At 45.4% G+C, this 19,228-nt stretch overlaps 1 protein-coding gene across 1 annotated transcript in view; it reads left to right on the forward strand.

Annotated features, from left to right (window-relative positions):
* Nucleotides 1-19,228, forward strand: part of GRK3 (G protein-coupled receptor kinase 3) — a 57,393-nt gene that overhangs the window by 28,369 nt on the left and 9,796 nt on the right. Inside the window, exons 3-13 of the mRNA XM_062615615.1 lie at nt 2,143-2,216; nt 5,454-5,555; nt 7,023-7,097; nt 7,938-7,999; nt 8,944-8,995; nt 9,241-9,332; nt 12,071-12,170; nt 16,017-16,095; nt 16,967-17,097; nt 17,631-17,725; nt 18,869-18,976. Of these exons, the coding sequence (XP_062471599.1) occupies nt 2,143-2,216; nt 5,454-5,555; nt 7,023-7,097; nt 7,938-7,999; nt 8,944-8,995; nt 9,241-9,332; nt 12,071-12,170; nt 16,017-16,095; nt 16,967-17,097; nt 17,631-17,725; nt 18,869-18,976 (970 nt within the window). The remainder of the gene's footprint in view (nt 1-2,142; nt 2,217-5,453; nt 5,556-7,022; nt 7,098-7,937; nt 8,000-8,943; nt 8,996-9,240; nt 9,333-12,070; nt 12,171-16,016; nt 16,096-16,966; nt 17,098-17,630; nt 17,726-18,868; nt 18,977-19,228) is intronic.

The raw sequence follows: 19,228 nt of genomic DNA on the forward strand, positions 1-19,228 counted from the left end.
GTGGGGTGGGTTTTGTTGTCTGTGGGTTTGTTTGGGGACCGGCCAGTGGCTGGGACCTCGCCAGGGATTTTTCTTTCAGTGCATTCATTGCTGTTTGTGCTGCTCTTTAGTCTCTTAATTACACGACTGTAATCTTCTTTGGTTCATTGTCCAAGGGAAAGTTCAGTCAATTCAGCAGTGTTTTGCTCGGTGCTGCTGCTGCTTCCATCGTGTGTAAAGTAAGGAGTTGGGTTTGTGCCCTCAGTGGCAGGTTTTGCTCTGAGCCAGGTTTGGGCCACGTTCTCCATGCTCTAGAGGTGCCAGGAGCAGCTCTGGGGTTTGGGCAGGAGAAGGGACAGCCTGGGACCTGCTCAGAGCCTGCGCTCCTGTCCCCTCTGCAGCAAGAGAAACAGCTCATCAAGAGTATTCCCAGCACAACAGGAACTGAGACAAGGCCTTAGAAGAGAAGGAAGCCCCAGTGTGAGTGCAGATTGCTGCAGGGAGGAGCAAGCTCGGGTGGGTTGGTTTGTTGTCAGAAAAGCCTGTTTCTTTGTGAAATATTTCAGGAATGATTCTTTTTGGTGAGAATAATGAGCAAGTTTGGAGGATCTCAGAAGGGAATCTCGTCATCGGATGTCTGTCCCTCTTCAGAGAGCAAACCCCAGTTTGTGTAACCTTTGAAATGCCATTCTAACCAGCTAAATGAGCTGAGCCAAGCATGGGAGCTGTCTGGTCATAATCCCTTTGCTGGTGTTCTGATTGTGACAAAGAAATCCAGAGGACCCCAGGAAAACAAGTGCTTCAATAGGAAGTGTAACTTGGGATCTGGATGTATCTAGAGGGGCTATCAAGATGCTGATCAGTGTTTTCATTATAAATAAATTAAAGCTTTTGTTTGCCTGATTAGCAGTGCTTTATCTGCTGGGACTGATGGGTAGCTGGTGGGTTTCTTCTTATTTAGGTCCTTGATAAAATCAGGTGATAGTGAGTTGAAAGGGCATGATGCTCATAACTGACAGTTAATGCCCTCCTGTGCATACTACAATGGAATTACTGGGTAGTATAGTCTGGAATACAGGAGATGGTGTAGGTGGCTGTATTATTTCTTAGTCGAGCATATAGTCTTGCTGTAAATTCAAATTACAACGACATTTTAATTAAGTCAGGTCTTTTCTGTACATATAATCCCTTCTCTGTGTTCTTATAAATGTTAGTGTTAAATATTGTGTGTATTTTAAGTTGAAAAGGGGCATTTTCTGTCTCCACATGTTGCTTTCTGGGAAGGAAAAGGAGCAGGGAAGCAATGGAGCAGTGCCCAGCCAGTGTCAGCCCTTGGCTCAGCCGCTCTGCTGCTTCTTGCTCCCTTTGCTATTCGAGTTCATGTTTTCCTGGTCTTACCTCCAAAAGATGGCTGTGATTTCCATAAGCAGCAGTACCTCTAAATAAGGAAAGGTATTGCCTGGTGTGGTGGGGTGAGACCTGGTTCATTTACAGCTCTGAGGGGCTGTAAACCCAAAGCATGAGCTGCGGCAGCAGATTCCCATGTAAAGTCAAAGGGTAGCAGGTACCAACCCCGGAGCACTTAGGGACATCACTTCCATGAGACTCAGCTTGTCACGGTGCATAGAGATGCTTATAATGGAAAATACTCATCAGCAGGCTGCAGAGGTCATGCTTTAAATTACTTGTAAAGGAGCTATAAAGATTCTGATGTAATTTATTGTGCTATAAAACCTATTAGAGGTAACATTAACCAGTAATTTAAAACTGGGAATGCAGAAGAGGTTGTTTTTTATCAATAAAGTGTAGGTAAATCTGTTTCAAAACCAAACCATGTGAATAGTATTTAGTCTTTACTCTGAAAAAAGGAACAAAACCTGGTCCTTTGAGAGGAATGGGATATTCCAGTGCAGTATGGAAACATTTCATACAATTCTCAGCAGGTAGAAATTGGAATATGCTTTATGGGAGGTAAGTGAGGTTTATGACCCTTTTCTGTTCTGAACGCTGGTGGTGGGAATTGCTGAGCCTTGGGACCAGGGGTCTCTGCAGGTGTAGATAATCCAGGATGTTACCTGGGGGCTGCATCCCTGTTGACAGGTTACTGCGGTAATGATATGGCATTTTCTGATTTTATTTTTCCCTTTTCTCTTTCCTTTCCAGGATTTTTGCTGTTTAAAGACTATTGCTTGAACGAGATTGATGAAGCTGTCCCTCAACTGAAGTTTTATGAAGAGGTAAGGAGGAAGGCTCTCCCTCTGCTCATCGGGGATGCTGAGAGGGGAGGAGAGGCATCCAGGGGGACTTTGGAACCTTGTTCTCAGTCACTTCAGCTTCACAGTGGGATGGCTGGTTCATAAGAGACAGTCTTTGATATAGTAACGGTGGCACCTCAAAGGGACAAACCCGTCCCTTCAGCCAAGCTCAGGAGAGTTTTAAGACAGCAGTGTAACTATTGACAAGTTGGCAATTTGGTACGGTCATGGTTGATATGGTCAGTTGTGCTCCGTTGTCAGGAGATGATCAGCAGAGGAACCCACAGACACAGTGCCCAAGGCAGGCATCATGCAGAGGGATCTGTAATTTGGGGGAGCATGTTGTATCCTTCCCATCTCTCCTCAGCTGGGGGGGGCCCGGCAGCGCGGGGACCCCGAGGAGCCTCCTCGCTCCATTCATTCCGTGCTCTATTTGTGAGGCTCTAAATATAAAAGTGTAGTTAATCCTGTCAGAGGTGCTGGTTTCAGTTCAAACACGCAGACGTGCTGGGAAGAGGCAGCCTCTGCTGCTCACTAGTAATTAGAAAAGCTGCCTGAGATAACCTTTTGTCTGGATTACTCTTAAGCTGATGAGTTGAATTTCTCTTGCTGGCAGCACAGAATAGCTGGAGTTGGTCATTGGTGGGAGAGAACCCAACAACACGCAGCTCCCCCTCCTCACATATTAGATGCTGTCAATAAAGAAGGATCTTTTTCCTATTGTTTCCACCTTTTTATATCCTGAAGGTATCACTGTCATAGGTAATCAAAAAGGCAAGTTGTCAGGGATTGTTTAGCGGTATTTTTAGCTGCCTCTTTATCTCTGAAACAATTTGGAATTGTATTTTTAGGTTATTAGCAAAGTGTGGCTTAAAAAGAACTTCAGTGCTTTGTCAGGTACTGCTCGAAAAGTCCCATTACAGGTATTCCAGGAGGGGTTTGGTGCAGCGTTGTTGGTGTCATACCGGATTTCTCTTTTATTTTGTAATATTTGATTTACTTGCTGCATTTATTACATGTGGAATAATTTGAGTACCTCGCCCCATTAAAAAGTGCTTGATGTAGAAGGGCCCCGTACTCCAGGGATTTCATGTTACTGCAGCTGAAGTCACGATTAGGCATTTAGCTGGGGGAGTGATTCATCCAGCTTGGCTTCGGAAAGAAGGGGAAGAAAAGGAGAAAAAGAAGAAGTACTTCTGGGTGCTTGAAAACCGGCACATTCTGATTCCCATTTTCAAAGCTGTGTCTCTGGAGGGGGGCTGAAGTTGGCCAAGGAGGGGTTGAAATACAGTGACAGGGACAGTTATCTCTGGGTCAGGAGCAATACTGCGGACCTGCTGCTGACAGAGGCTGGTGACAGCTCTAAACACTGACACTTTGGCTCTGCGTAGTGCTGTGGTTTTTTTGGCGTGCTACAGCCATGTTCTGTTTAATGAATGTGTAAAATTAGCTGAGAATATGTCAGGCACATGTGTTAAATGTGGTCTGTAGTAGAGGTGTCTCATGGAATCACCTGTGATGAGCAGCATCGGGCAGTGTGCAGGGGGAGAACAGGCTGAGGTGCCCCGGAGTACATCACCAGAGTCACCTCCTGCCCCTTTCTCCAAAGCTTTACAAGACAAAGGGACTGTGGTTAAAAGGTGAGGGCAGGCGAGAATGTGCCTGTGAGGATGTGGTGGAGGGATGCTTTGCGTGCAGAATTAGGTGGTTTGAAAACCAAATATCAAAGGGCAGGAAATTGCATTCAAGTAAGACAATATACCACGTATCAGGCTTTCTCCTGAACTTCTAATTATTTTATGGCATTGCATTAATTAAAAAATGTTTCCTTGGCAAAGATGTATTGAATCATTTTAATTATAACTGGGTACGAAGGGGAAGCAGTCACAGATGGCAGCTCGCGGGGGAACTGTTGCCTTATCATAGGCAGCAAACAAGGGGACTAGAAAAACACGGAGTTCAATTACGGTGTTGCACCTCCCGAGGTAGGCTGGTCTGAGCTGTCACGTGGAGACCTGCTTGAGGGCTGTGAGGAACAGCTCATCCTGTGACAGGAGCAGGCTCAGAACGAAGGGACAAAAGAAGGTGTACTGTGACAGGCAGAACACTGGCTTTTCACATCTTCGCTTTCTGAAGTCCTCGGGGATGTGCTTTGTGTTAACCACAGTGCTGCTCTGCTCTGCTCTGAAGGGTCTGGCAGGGCAGCAGAGCCCTCCCTCTGTCCCTGCTTCATGAGGAGATGCTCTGTACATCTTTTGTGCAGGGTTTATTCTGTAGGCTGAAGGTACCGACAGCTCTGATCTGTCCTGTTCCCTCTCGCACAAGCCCTGAACGAAATCCAGCTGGGAACTACTGTGCTCTGGTTTTCCTGAGTCAGAGCAGGACCCCAGAGCAGGGCTGCACGCTTCATTTTATTTGGATCCAGGAATCTAAAACGTTCCCCAGTTGGATGGGGCTCGGAGCAAGCTGCTCTAGTGGAAGGTGTCCCTGCCCGTGGCAGGGGTTGGAGCTCGATGAGCTTTAAGGTCCCTTCAACCCAAACCAGGCTGGGGTTGTATTCTCCAATTCCGTGATGCTGGGCAGGTCTCAGCAAGTCAGAGCTGAATCTGTTCCCTAAAGATCTTGTATGGTTTCTACATCCTGTCAGTCCTGGAAGAACTCTTTCCCTAAATAAACCCCAAAGGACCCTTGGACTCGGTGAGGCCTCTGGAAAAGACCGGTAAGATCACTGGGTCCAACTGTTAATCTGCTCTCAATGAAAATTAGTTTCAGACTTCTTAATTCCTACCAGCGGGAGTGGCAGCAGGGCTGCCCTGCTGGGATTCCCTCCATACCTGTCCAGACACTTTTTTGCCAGGGGAAGTGATGACCTGCAAAGGGACTTAGCTGTGATGGGAGCATGAAGGATGGTATCAGGCTGGGTTTGAGGTGCAGTTTTCTGCAGACAAATCCAAGGGGAAAAGACCTGTTCCTCAAAAACAGCAAAGACTTTCTGAATTCTCCTTCAGTGTTCTAAGAAGTCTTCTCTTCATTCCCAGAGCCAATGCAGCATTTTTCAAGACAAAAGAATGTTGCGAGCAAATGTGCTCCCTAAGCATTAGTTAAGAAAATAACAAAGTAAAATCAACTTCAGCGAAAGCATTTGGGCTTTTTAAACCGAATCAGTGAAAAATCATTAGGAATGTGCTGATCTAGTGGACCTTTTCTCTTGTATTGCAGATAAAAGAATACGAGAAACTGGATTCTGAGGAAGAGCGGCTCGCCCGGAGTCGGCAGATCTATGACACGTACATCATGAAGGAGCTCCTGTCCTGTTCCCATGTGCGTAGCATCCCGATCTCACACTGCTCTTTGCCTTATTTGAGTAGCTGGACAGCAGGGATAATTCAAAATAACTGTTGTTTCATTCAGAGAACAATTATTACTGACGGGATTGTAGCTACCAGTGCTTGTAGTGCTGGGGATTTCTGTTTGAAGCCAGTGGGACTGCGTTTGGCTGAAGTCAGCAGAGAATCCCAGACTGGTTTGGGTTGGAAGGGACCTTAAAGCCCATCCAGCTCCAACCACTGCCACAGGCAGGGACCCCTTCCACTGGAGCAGCTTGCTCCAAGCCCCTGTGTCCAACCTGGCCTTGAACACTGCCAGGGATGGGGCAGCCACAGCTTCTCTGGGCACCCTGTGCCAGCGCCTCAGCACCCTCACAGGGAAGAGCTTCTGCCTGAGAGCTCATCTCAGTCTCCCCTCTGGCAGGTTCAAGCCATTCCCTTGGCCTGTCCCTACAGGCCCTTGTCCAAAGCCCCTCTCCAGGTTTCCTGTAGCCCCTTAGGCACTGGGAGCTGCTCCAAGGTCTCCCAGAAGCGTGTCTTTTTGAGTTTACTTTCAGTAATGAGAGCTGTGTACCAGTCATTGTTAAACTTGGTGGTAGGCTAAGGAAATATTTGGAGATTGATCTGGTTTCATTTCTGCAAACAAGATATTTTACAGTACGATAGCGTGAGTGCCGTTTGTGTGTGTATATACTTGCACACATTAACCAACCTCCCCCAACCCAGCAACAAGCCTGCCTCAAAAACCCAGAGGAATGGAGCTGCCAGGGACCCTTTGGATGTGGAAGTCTGGTGTGTGGGAAAGCTCAGAGTAAAGGTTGAGATGACTGTGTTTAAAACTGGTCACACACAGCTTGCTGGGGGTTGTGTTATGATTTGTTTGGCCATAAAGCAGGCTTTCATACCACATGGAGACAAGGCACTCTTTAGCCTCAGCGTGGCGAGTTGAAGGCGTGGGGCCACGTTGGGACAGATACTGCTTTGTTACAGCCCATGGAGACACGTGTTCCCTCCAGCTGAGCTCTTGCCCCCTTGATCTGTATTTATCAGTTTCATTTACTGTTGCTTTAAAGAAGGATCTGCAGTAGGTTTTAATATATTAATTATGATATTATTAACCTATGATAGGCTCTGTAGTGGTAGAAGGCCCATGTCTGCTGTCTCTGGAGCTGTACCCAGATAGGGCATTTTTCACTGATTTCTTAAAGGAGCATCATGGAGCCCTTCTGTCTTCGCCTTTCTCCTCCTCATCTTCCCCTCTCCTGCCTTCCTGCTTTAGAGCACTTGTTTCACTGTGTCACTCTGCATGTTTCACAATGACATGCTCTGGGGAGGTGTTGCACCCGTTCACTCTAAGGAGCGTCTCTGTCTCACATGGGTAAAAGAACAGCAGTCCCGTAGACCTCCCATGAAACTTTTCCATTTCCAGCTGTTTGAAACGTTTCTCTTTCTTTTCCAAAAGCCTTTCTCAAAGCAAGCTGTAGATCACGTACAAATGCATTTAGCCAAGAAACAAGTGCCAGCCAGCCTTTTCCAGGTGAGCCCAACACACTCGGAATGGTCTTGTTCCTTTCACTTCTGTGACAGTAAGCGATCTGGTGCGTAGTATTTCAGGGGACAGAATAAACTGTACTGGTGTATGTTCTTCGCTGTAGTAGTGATAAAAATGCTTTTTTTAAGTCAAAAATTACAAATTATTGTCTAAAATATTGTAAGCACTTTTGATGAAAGCAAACTGTATCTTGGTGCATATGGACAGAGTAATTCTTAAATCTGTGCAATTTTAAGCCATTAAATGATTTAGAGTAAATCACTTTCCATCAGGAGGATACACATCCTGTCAGGCTAATCTGAACTGAGAAATAGCCTTAATGTTTCAGTAATGTGAACCCTTTGAAAGCATTTTTCCTTTGATTTTCAAGTGTATTAATTCCCAGCTGATGTTGGTGTGGAATTCAGCATTTGTACCACCTCACATGTTCTAGTGTTCCTCTAGAAAAAGATGCTTGTGAATGGAAGGTGCTGATTTCTTGGTAAGGACAGAGAGGAGATGAAGCAAGAGGGCAGCCCTGGGAGTGCCGACTCCACAGCAGGGACCATTTACTCTGTTTAAATACACTGGGGAAGAAGAGCTGTGCTGTGATTGATTTCCCAGACCTGTTGTCCATAGGCAGGTGCTTCACATGGGTTTCATACATTAATCGGATTCCAAAAGCTAAATGAAGCTTCAGTGCTTCATTCAGAGTGCCTCCTTCAAAGAAAACACAGTAAATTCTGTTGTTGTATAGGGCCAGCATGAGTTAAATGCAGTGGGTAGTGCTGCATCATCAATTTATTGTATGCTTAAATACTAATTGTGTTTCTTATCCCTCTTCAGCCATATATAGAAGAAATTTGTGATAGTCTCCGAGGAAAAATATTTCAGAAATTTATGGAAAGGTAGGAACACGGCACATTATCCAAGCTTTCCACCTCATGTAGCTGGAAGCCAGGTCTTTAACTTTTGCTGTAACGTAAGGCTGAAAATGTTTCATAAACTTCATTTAATTGCTAGTGTATTATCAGTGAGCTTCCGCAAAGGAGTGCCTGCTTCGTATATAGTGATGAATGTCAGGATGCAGGAGTGGAGAAATAGTAAAGCTGATTTCCTCTTGCTCCATACAGCAGCAGTAATGGGCTGCAGTTTGATCTCAGGGGTTTACAAACAGAACTGTATTCCTGGGGGATATTTTCATGAGTAACCAGCTCTTGAAAGACGTGGTTTGCATCTGGACACCCTGCAGTTAAGCAGGAAAGGTCTAGTAAAGAGCACAGGACGGAGATGATGGTAAAAATCCTTCTGTAGAACTATTATTTCTTACTCTGAAGATAAATACTTCATTATTTGTGTAGAAATAAGAAATTACTTTTTTCTTTGTGACAGCTTGTGGTATTATCAGTGTTTTTCCTATTTTAAGATAAAATTAGTTTAAAATGTTCCTTGGAGTATGTAGAGACCCATTAGCATGAATTGAGCTGCCTCTGCTTTCTTACAGTTATCTTACAATTATCTTCCTCCTTCTGTAATTTAAATGTTTGTTAGTTCCAATTTTAGTTGGTTTTAAAAGTTAAAAACCATATGAAGGAGAGATATGAGGACACAGCGAGCACTTACAGGGATAAGATTATCTGATGTCTTTCTCCTATAAGGATGTAAAATCTGAAGCATGCGCTGCTAGTAATTGCTTTTCTTGGTGGGGGTAGGATTACAGTGTTTTGAAAGGGAGACTGTCATTTGCTAAGTAGCACCAGTACCCTGGTTATTTTACACAGCAGAGTCTTGGTGCTTCCTATGATGCTTTACACAGTGTCTCAGACCACTTTTAAACTTTTATTCCCTACAGTGACAAGTTTACTAGATTCTGTCAATGGAAAAACGTAGAACTAAATATTCATGTAAGTACCTCCAAGTATATTTATCTTGTCAAAGGAAGAACATGTTCCTTTTCGAGTAATTGCTTGCAAGTAGGTTGAAATAGAAACAATAAGGAGCTCCTTCTTCCAAAACAATGCATGTTACATGAATTACACTTGTTAAATATCTTAACACATGAATAGGTTCTTTAGATGTTATTTTTACAGTAAGTTTTTGTAATGCTGCAAATTGAATCTGGTTTTTGTTCTGGTTTTTGCATTTACAGCTGACCATGAATGATTTTAGTGTACATAGAATAATAGGAAGAGGGGGATTTGGTGAAGTGTATGGTTGCAGAAAAGCAGACACTGGAAAAATGTGAGTATTTACCTGCTTTGTTTTAGAGGCAATGCTAAGCTCTGATCTAGTAAGGAAATCCTTCCAGTTGTTTCTTACCAAACCACTGGGAAGCAGCGTCACATTACTCTGTAGTTCTTTGTAATTAAATGTTATCCCAAGAGGTTCCGATTTCTGGCTCGTCTTTAAGCTTAGTTTGATATTTGATCCTGTTACATGCCATGCAGTGGGGCTTCAGTCTAGCAGAGCTCTTAAGCACATCCTACATTTAAATGGTCTTTGCAGAGGTAATGGAAAGGGCAGATGTGTTTAAAATGAAGTGTGTGCTTAGCTGTTTTCCTGGCTCGGAGCCTGATGGCCCAGGACTGGGTCCCTGCGGAAGCTATGGTGGTGGTGTGAGGTGGTGCCTCTCGTCTGCTGGAGGTTGCTCCTCTCGCAGTGAAGCCCATCCCATAGCTGGTGCTGATGTAAGGACACGACCTCATTGATGCTGTAGGGACAGGACCTCAGTGCTGTGCAACCTGCAGGGTCGGGCCTGAGCAGGTTCTGAACACAGAATTCCAGCTATGTGCGATTGCGTGTTTGTGCCCTGAAGAGCACGTTTCACTGGTGAAAGCAGTGATCCTTATCTACATTTGGTAGAATATAGTTCCAGTGTTGAAGTTCTCCTTAACAGAGCTCCTGGTGGGAACTCCGAGATCAACCCTCTGTGGGTTTTATCCTTTTTCTGGTCTTACCATTCACACACTTCCCTTGATCATCAAATTTCAGTCTCTAGGCATTAATTGCCCCATTATGTTCTCTTTGGAGCATCTGGGCATTGATTTAACAAAGCATTCTCAATATCTCTCTATCTGTTTATTTACATTCCACCCCACCCCTTTCAACTTGCTTTTCTCCTAACAATTTTAGTCCAGGGACCATCCTTACACATTCCTCTTCTAAGTACGCACTGGCATGTTCGATGAGCCAAGTGTCTGCGGTTACAGTTGGCTTCACTGGCAGTGCTGTGTGCTTGGCATCCTTGATAATAATAAACTTCTGAGCTATTAACAAGTGGAAGACTTCTTAATGTTGCTGTCATGCTCAGTATTTTTGCAGTGACTTCAAGTATTTATATTATTACTAACAGTACTGTCTCTGTTCTTACTTGGGGACTTTTTTGTCCATGTACAGTTAATTTGTCCATGTACAAAACTAAAGATCTTATTTAGCTTGAGCCACAATCAGTAGGCATCCACCCTGAAGAGGTAGTTGACAGATTCCCAGGCATTTTCATGTCTCAGGAGGTGGATAAACCTTGGGACTAGCAAGTGAAGCAAAGGACAGGTTTTATCAGATATAAATAGAGTGAAGGGAAGTGCAATGTGGGATAAACCAACCTATTTCCAATTTGAAGCAAACCTTTAGATTAGATTCAGTTGCTGGGTAAAGGTTTGGTTTAGTTCTTTCTTAATCCAAACCTGTTTACCCATCCCTAATCCAGATCCCGTCCACTCTAGATGGCTGCCTCTGCTGCACTTTACTGCCTGCAAGGAGCTTGGGAAGCCACCCCTCGAAGGTAAATGCCATCGGTGTTTCACTAACCCACAAAGACACACCTGAGGCTTCTTTCACATCACCTCCTTCAAGGGCATCTAAATAGGGGCCAGAAGCATGATGCAGAAAGCAGTCTAAAGGGGGAGGGATTGCAGTGCTTTGTAAGCATGCAGTTCCAGATGAGGATGAGGTTCCCTGTCTTGGTCAGCCCCGAGCAGCCCCTATCATTCACTTGATCAGTGGAGTCAAAGCGTAAATCAAGGACAGCATGTGCAGTGTTATTTATAGTCAGCGTCTGCAGACTCCCCAGCAGGAGCACGTGCTGTGAATATATTCCTTGTTTTGGAAACGTAGAATCCGGGATGCTCACGCTCACTCTTCCCCCACTCACCACACATGCATGGCAGGAATGACGTGGCTTGTCGAGGGAGTGCAGGGCGAGGTGATGCGAGGCCCCGTGGCTGTGCAGAGCTGGCAGCGTAGGAGGTTGATGAGCATCGGTGCAGTGCTGTAACACGGTGTTCTCCTCAGTGCAGTTTAACACCAGTGGCCTAAAAACCCGTGGTTGCCCGTGTCTAGAGATCCTCTATGCAGGAGCACACGTCTCCTCCTCAACTGCTGCCTAATAGTGGGCTCACCTGCTGGCTTCACCAAATAGCCAGACTATGTAATACCCTCCTCTTGTTTGATGGTTGTTAGGGTAACGTTCTGCTTTTGAGCAAAATGTTATTAATTTGTATAATACAGATGGTAGAAGATTAAAATAAAAGCTTTCTTGTGTATATCTGACCTCTGAGTAGAAAGAAAACTTCAAATCGGAGCTCAGCGTGTGTTCAGGATGTTATTTTCCTCACAGAAACTGTTAGAATTACATGTAACTGTAATAGTGTCTGCTACTTAATTCATACTGCAAAGCCCTGCTTGTAGGTGTTAATAAATGGATGTATGATATGTAATACCTCAATCTCCGTGGTTGTTTGGACGCAGAATTGTTTGTTACAGCACATTTCTGTGTTAGGAGGCTTCTGCTGAAAACGTCTTAACTCTGAGATGTTGGAGGTTTGCTTGTTTAGTCGTGTCATGATGTTTTTAGTACCAGGTTTAAGTCTTTAAAGAGCTTGCTTACAGGATATTGAAACGTGCATGGCATAACTGGTAGTGAATAACTCTGTAAGGAGGAAGTGTTTTTGGTGCTTTTTCTGAACGGTTAATATTTTCAGGTATGCAATGAAATGTTTAGATAAGAAGAGAATCAAGATGAAGCAAGGAGAAACATTAGCCTTAAATGAAAGAATTATGCTGTCTCTTGTCAGTACAGGAGTAAGTATCATTGATTTGTTATTATTTTATTTCTTCTTTTTCTTCCATATAATATAAAAGCTGTTACATATAATACGTATTCCATTAATCCAGTTGTGTGACATGCAAATATTAACTCTTGGAGCCTTCCCCCTGATTCTAGCAGTGTGTCTGAAATGAGAATGGAATGTGCTCCAGGCCCTGCACCAGCTCCATTGCCCTTCTCTGGCCCTGCTCCAGCACCTCAGTGTCTCTCTTGTAGTGAGGGCCCCAGAATTGAACACAGGATTTGAGGTGCAGCCCCACCAGTGCCCAGTGCAGGGGCACAACCACTGCCCTGGCCCTGCTGCCACACTGATGTTAACACAAGCAAGGATGCTCTTGGCCTTTTTGGCACAAGTTCATATTCAGTGGCTGTTGACCAACACCAACCAGGTCCTTTTCCTCAGGGCAGCTTCCCAGCCACTCTTCCCCAAGCCTGGAGCATTGTGTGGGGTTCTTGGGACCCACCTGCAGACCCCAGCCCTGAGCCTTGGTGATCCTCATACAGTTGGCCACAGCCCAGTGATGCGGTTGGGATTTCTCAGTTAGATTCTTAATCAAGTGAACTCTTTCACCAGAGAGAAATTGTGGCTTCTCCAGAAGTGTCAGGAGTTCCCAGAGCCAGAGGGTGAAGTTCTGTAGTGGAGACTAGACAAGAAATCTGGGCAAATTAGTAATAATTGTCCTATTAACTTCAATTTGTGGTTCTGGTGCTGCAGAACTGACTCTGAATTCTCATGTCTAGCAATTCAAAGAGAAAATTGTTCCCGAGGCTGCTAATGGTGTGGGTAGTTTTCTTACCTGACAGCACAGAGCTCATCATTGAGCAGCAGAAAAGCAGGACAACCCATTTAGTTTTTCATTGATTATCAGCTCATTGGAGAGAAACTGGTTTTAGATTCTTGGAAACTTGAAAGCGAGTTTGAAGAGAGGTTTTGTGCAGAATGCTGCCCATTCAGGGACATAGGCACATCAGCCAACATGAGATGCTGGAACATTCTGAATATGCAGAATTCAATAGGTTTGCAAGGGGTAGAACAAGGTAATTCATTTAATTCCTGAAGCTGAGCTGTTAGGTTTGCATGGCGCCTGCTGTGCCCAGGGACAGGATCGATGTGCTGCCCGGAACAAAATGGAACTGGGAAGTTCGTTGCAGTACCATTAGTCATGAAACTGGGAATCCAGATGTCTCTGCAAAGCACATACTAACAGCTGCGCAGATTACACATGCCTTTGTGTAACCACATTTGGTAATCCACCTCAGATGCTGGCACTCACAACCACTTCTTCAGCAGGGAGCTGCCAGACTTGAGTCCATCGCGGCTGCCTTGTGAGAGCAGCTTCTCATGGTGATGCTGCAGCTGAGCACAGCTCGGCAGTGGGGTGGGCACCACTAAGGAGACAGGGAGCTGATGGGCTTGGCCACATAGCACCACATGGGGGTTCCCCACCGTGGCATGTGCTTTGTCACTGATGGTTGGTGTAACACGGACAGGCTGTTGGTGAGGTTTGTGTTTCCTCTCCTGCAAGATACAGGCCCTGGCTTTCTGTCCCATGGAGATGTTCAAGCTGGGTGCTGGGAATAGGTTTTGAAGTTCTTGGGAAATAGCAGAGTATGGAAAATATTTTTCTTTCTGTTAAAAGAAAGAAAAATATTTACTTTCTGTAATAGCCAATGTTTGCCTGACTTCTGTTCAAACCCAGTGCATCGAGGTCAACTGGGACCATGGCTGCTCATGGGCTGTATAACAGCAGCATGCCAAAAGGTGCTCTGTGTGTGTTAGGAAGTAGGGGCTCTGCACTACTGGGGTTCCAGCCACTCTGCTGTGTCTTCTAGTTCTGTTCTGAGAACACTAGGCAGTCAAGCTCTCTTATTAAGGGTACTGATTAAATTAGGAAGGTTTACACAAAAAATGAATTATGCATCACATTTACACCTGCAGAGTTCCTTTAAAAAATGAGATCCATAAAAGCACAGGTGCACTGGTATAGATGGTGCCCTTTCTTTTGCTGTGTCTGGTGTTTAAATTCTGATCCTTCTGGGTAATTAGGTTGCTCTAAGGCACTAGGAAGCCTGCTTGGGGACACTGCTGAGTTATCCAGCTGATTTAGAAAATCAAGTTAAAAATTCTACTGAAGCTTTTGCTCTGAAGTTAAGTTGGAACTACAGAATATGGAGTTTGTAACGAGAGGTAATGTCCTTACAGCCTTGCCTAGAGCCTCCTCGTTTCTAGGACCATTCAGCAGTTATTTTCACACGTTTCAGACATGTGCCTGCCTTCTGCATTGGGGATTGGTATGGGCACAGTAGCAGTAAGACACAGATTTGAATGGTGCAGCAGGGTTGGTCCATGTAGCGTGGGAATCACTGGAATTCAGTCAAGTATGGAAAGGTTCACATTGCAGCCTTATCTGGTTTTGCCCTGTGGGAGGATGAGCTGGCCTGAGCTGGCCCAGTGGCTGGCAGGGATGGAGTGTGTGGCTGTTCCCTCCCTTCCGGAGCCAGCTCCCCATCCCCGGCTCTGCTCAAGGCCACTGTGTTTTGCTGCTTCTAAATTGGGAAGGAAGCGAGTTCCTGTTAGAGATTCCCAGAGCTTTCACTATCAGTCCTGCAGGAATTAACTCATTGTTTAAGTCATGGTAGGTCACATTCGTGCTTCCTGCCTGCTGACCTGGCTCCTCAGCAGTTAAGCTCATCTTGGCCCATCTTCCCATCAGTGCTTTGGGGTCGGAACGTTGCCTGTTGGTGTTACTGTGCAGCCCAGTCTGCTTCAGTAGCACAGCCAGTCCTTAAGCTTTCACTGTAGGCTAACCAAACAGCCCTGGTCTCATATGGCTTTGGAGAAGGGACTGACCATGTAATAGCCACCCCCTATTAATTAGCATCCAATATATGCCTGCTGAAGAGAGGGTGTTCTGCCAGCTTTCTGCCATGGCCTCTGCATTATAGAGATACCAGCACACTGAACAGATCAGTGGGAGCAGAGGAGTTTTCCCAGCTGTATTTTCAAGGGCTGCTTGTCTTAAACATCCGTGTGAATTAAGGCTCAGGTGCATCAAGCAGTGGCAGTATAATCCATCCCTGTGCACGGCCACCCTGCAGTGACACTTAAATCCGGACTCACCACACTTGTTTGCTGGGTTTTGCATAGTCTGGAGCTTGCTGTTCCTGCTTCCTGGGCATCACATACTCATCAGAGCTGTGGCTTCCTTCCTGCTGTATTTTGTTCTCTTTAACCATCTGCTGCGAGTGCTGCTGGGGAGCTGCAGGGCAGCAGCGGGTGGCTGTCCCCCTCCCCGTGCAGCTCTGCAGGGGCTGGCAGCAGTGTGGCTGCATTTAATGTCTAGGTGAGGATAACGCCTTCTTTCCTTGGGGATTTGGTATGGGACGTGACTCATGATTCGTGGTGAGTGCTCCAACAGCTGAACATTCACCGTGCAATTGTGAGAAATAGTGTGTACCCTTTACACTTCATGGGAACAGCTTTATTTCTCCCTGAGCTGGCTTGGAGCTTGTCAGCTTTGATGTATCTTCCATGTAAGTCTCGTGCAAGCTCGGGTAAATGGAATATTTGTAGCTGCTGTAGGTGCAAGTCTGTAGAGGATAGTGATGGTCGCTGCACTTTTTAAGCCTTTGGCTCCTCATAGCAAAATCTGAGATCTCTGAAGTGCAAGTGAAACATCAGATTGTGTAGATAAGATTGCTTTAGAAAACTGTTGTGAATATGGGCAGATATCACAGGAAGAACATCCCATGTATTTTTAGCTTCTCTAAGTGGTACGTTGCTTATTGCCCAAATGAACTCTTTGCTCCTTTCCTTCTAGGACTGTCCTTTTATAGTGTGTATGACCTATGCCTTCCACACCCCTGACAAACTCTGTTTCATTCTGGACCTGATGAATGGTAAGCAAGACTCATGCGGATGATGGTGCAGGAGGACTTGTAGAGATCATAAGGAGAATGAGGGAAAAAATAACTCGAGGTGTGAAGCAGTGGCCTGCAAGCAGCCAGGGGTACATTGATCTGTACCAGGGGATGTACAGAACAGGCTGGAAAATCTCTGTAACCTTAAAATATTGACATATTTAAGTAAAGGTTCCAAAAGGCCCACCAGGCTGGAAGCTTGGGGAAATGCTGGTCATGTGGAGAAATGTATGAGGACATCAGGGAACAGCTTTCAGAGTAAAAGTAAAGGGCTGCTGTACAGAGATTTGCAAAGAGGTGATGGGGGAAGCGTTCCTCAGAAGGGAAGAACTCATACCTAGAAGCCTCAACCTACCCCTAGTGAGGACACACAGAGAGAGGAATTGGTGGAGTGAAGAGAGAGAAGGTGCTGCAGTGCCCATATCTGCTGAGGATGCCGAGTGCTTGTGGGACTTGGACTCTTTCCTAGGAATAGTCACAATTTGATGTGGTGGTGGCATGGCTTAGCTCACAGAGTGACGTTGTGTTGGGCCCGCTCTTACACAGTGTTTGACTTGCTGGGTAAATCCTTTACATTGAGACTCAGTTGCTGGATTAGTCACTGAATGCAAATGTATATGAAGTAAATGTGTTCTTAAAACAGAGTTTCAGATTGATGAGATTTATTTATTACCTTTCTCAGGTATTTTGTCCCCATTGGTAATGGCAGAGTGTAGGGCTGGGTCTCTGTGAGCTCCATAGGTTCTAAGAACCTACAAATGCTTCAGTGCTCCCCATGGCATCCTGCTCTCTGCCTGTGAGGCAAGGTTTGACTGTTCCTGTAATGGCATCTCAATTCTGCTCATTTCAGGAGGAGATTTGCACTACCACCTCTCCCAGCACGGAGTCTTTTCTGAAAAAGAGATGAGGTTTTATGCTACTGAGATCATCCTGGGTTTAGAACACATGCACAATCGCTTCGTTGTATACAGAGACCTCAAGGTAATGGTGAACAGCAACTGCTTTCACCCCGGTGCTGGACAGCAGCAAGTATACCCACAGGTTCAATTATCCTGCCTTAAACCTCTTGTGGGGAAGAATACAGATTATTTGTTCATCTTTGGCTGATTTTTCTAATGATTTTCAAAAGAGTTCTGATCTGAGTCGTTACCCAATTTAACCTGCCTGGAAAATGCTTCCTTGGGGTCAGAATGACTCCTGTGCAGTGTTACTCGTCTCACCAGCTTAATGGTGCTATTAAGTTAGAGACTATACCGAAGTGGTGTGGACTTGAGGCCAAATGGGATTTATTCTGTCATGTGCTTTGGTATTCCTCAGTCTTTCATAATCTGTGGGGTTGGTGGTGCTCCATTAGAATGTTGATTAGAGCTAGAAAGTGGCTGTTACGTTGACATAAAAAGCCCCAAAAAGCAATTACCAGTTACAAGAGAGTATTGATGTTTGAGGATGAGTTACTGTGTTCGGAGAGCTGTAACGTACCAGGCAGTAACCTTTCTGTGCCTCTGGCTTTCCAGCCTGCAAACATCTTGTTGGATGAACACGGGCATGTGAGGATATCAGACCTTGGGCTCGCTTGTGACTTTTCCAAGAAGAAGCCCCATGCCAGTGTGTAAGTATTGCATCTGGGGGCTTTGCTGCACATACAGCTACTGCTGAGTCCTTAAGGAAGAAAGGTAACGCTTGGGTGGCACAGGCTTGCTTTGGCACGCAGCTGAGCTGGGTTCAGCTCTAATAAGGGTTTTCAGTCTCCTCTCTCTGTTTTCCTGCACAGTTGTAGCAGCTGATGTGTAGGCATGGCTGGAAGATGACACATCATTTTGAGATGATTCACTGCTCAAAGTTAAAGTACCAGATTGTTTTAATTGTCCTAAATGGATAATTAAATATTCCTAAACTGACTAAAAAACAGGGTTTATTGTGTCTTTCTCTCTCTGGATCTTTGTGAAAATGGAGGCAAATTGTGTTCCTTTCTGCCTCTTGGCGTCAGGTCATAACTGGGATCCGAGTTTCTCGGGTTGTGTGTGGATTCCACATTGTATCTGGCAAGTTTTATTCTTAGGTCCTCATTAGCCCTGATTTAGTCTCAGAATTTATGCAAAAAGGAAAGCTTCATCTTGTCATACCTTCAAAGATCTGCGGTTCAGTGGGTTCTTGGGAAAATCCCTATGTTCCAGTTACAACAAGGGTAAAAGCAATGCACGGTGACTGCTTTCCACTGGTGACCCCAGCCATGGCGTCTGGTGGGTGCATTCTCCTGTTACATCCTGCTGTTAGCTGGAAAGAGACACGTGGAACACCTCGGGAGAGCAGGAGGCAGCTCTGCCGGCCTCTGGGCTGGGGGCAGGAGCAGGTCTCAGCCTTCCTGGGCCCAGGGCTGGAGTGATCTGGTGCTGTGTCCTGGGATCCGTGTTCCCTGTGAACTGAATGAACAGAGTAGGCATCCTTCCTACCTCTCTGTTGTGTCCACTCTTAGATGGAAGCTGCTTACTGACCCCTGCACTCGTTCTGCTAAATCTCTGCTTCCGTTTGCCTAATCACCTCTGTTGTTCATGTTTGAAGGTATTTCCTCAATAGATACACACAAACAAAACATGCATATGTATGTCTGGCCACAGAAAAAGCAAAATAAAATCAAGTTTAAAACGAATTCTTTTTAAATGAGGCTATCTTATTGAGAAAACACCAGTTTTGAATTGTTTTGTCAGTGTTAGTTCTGGCTGTAATCAAGATTTTGTCCCTTTCTGCTTCTCAGAGGTACCCACGGCTACATGGCTCCCGAGGTGCTCCAGAAGGGAACGGCGTACGATAGCAGCGCAGACTGGTTCTCGTTGGGCTGCATGCTTTTCAAACTCCTGAGGGGGTGAGTGAGGTTTCATTGTCTGTCCCTTGAAGTACTAATGTGTAACGTATTGCACAGCATCTGAAGTGGTATCTCACTGCCATCTCTGCAATGTGGACCATGTCTGCACGCAAGGCTAAACCAGGCTTTTTGCTTCCCAACCAAACAAGGAACAAGCCCTGCTTCCTTTAGTAGCTGCAGGTGTGGGGCAGGGAGGAAAGCAGATGCTCTATCCACTCTTTTGACTTCTACTGATACACAGTTTACTCATCT

Source organism: Pezoporus occidentalis, unplaced genomic scaffold (genome assembly GCF_034315485.1).
Source record: "Pezoporus occidentalis ecotype Australia unplaced genomic scaffold, CSIRO_AGI_Poc_V1 ctg102, whole genome shotgun sequence".
In the NCBI taxonomy this organism is placed as follows: Eukaryota; Metazoa; Chordata; class Aves; order Psittaciformes; family Psittacidae; genus Pezoporus; species Pezoporus occidentalis.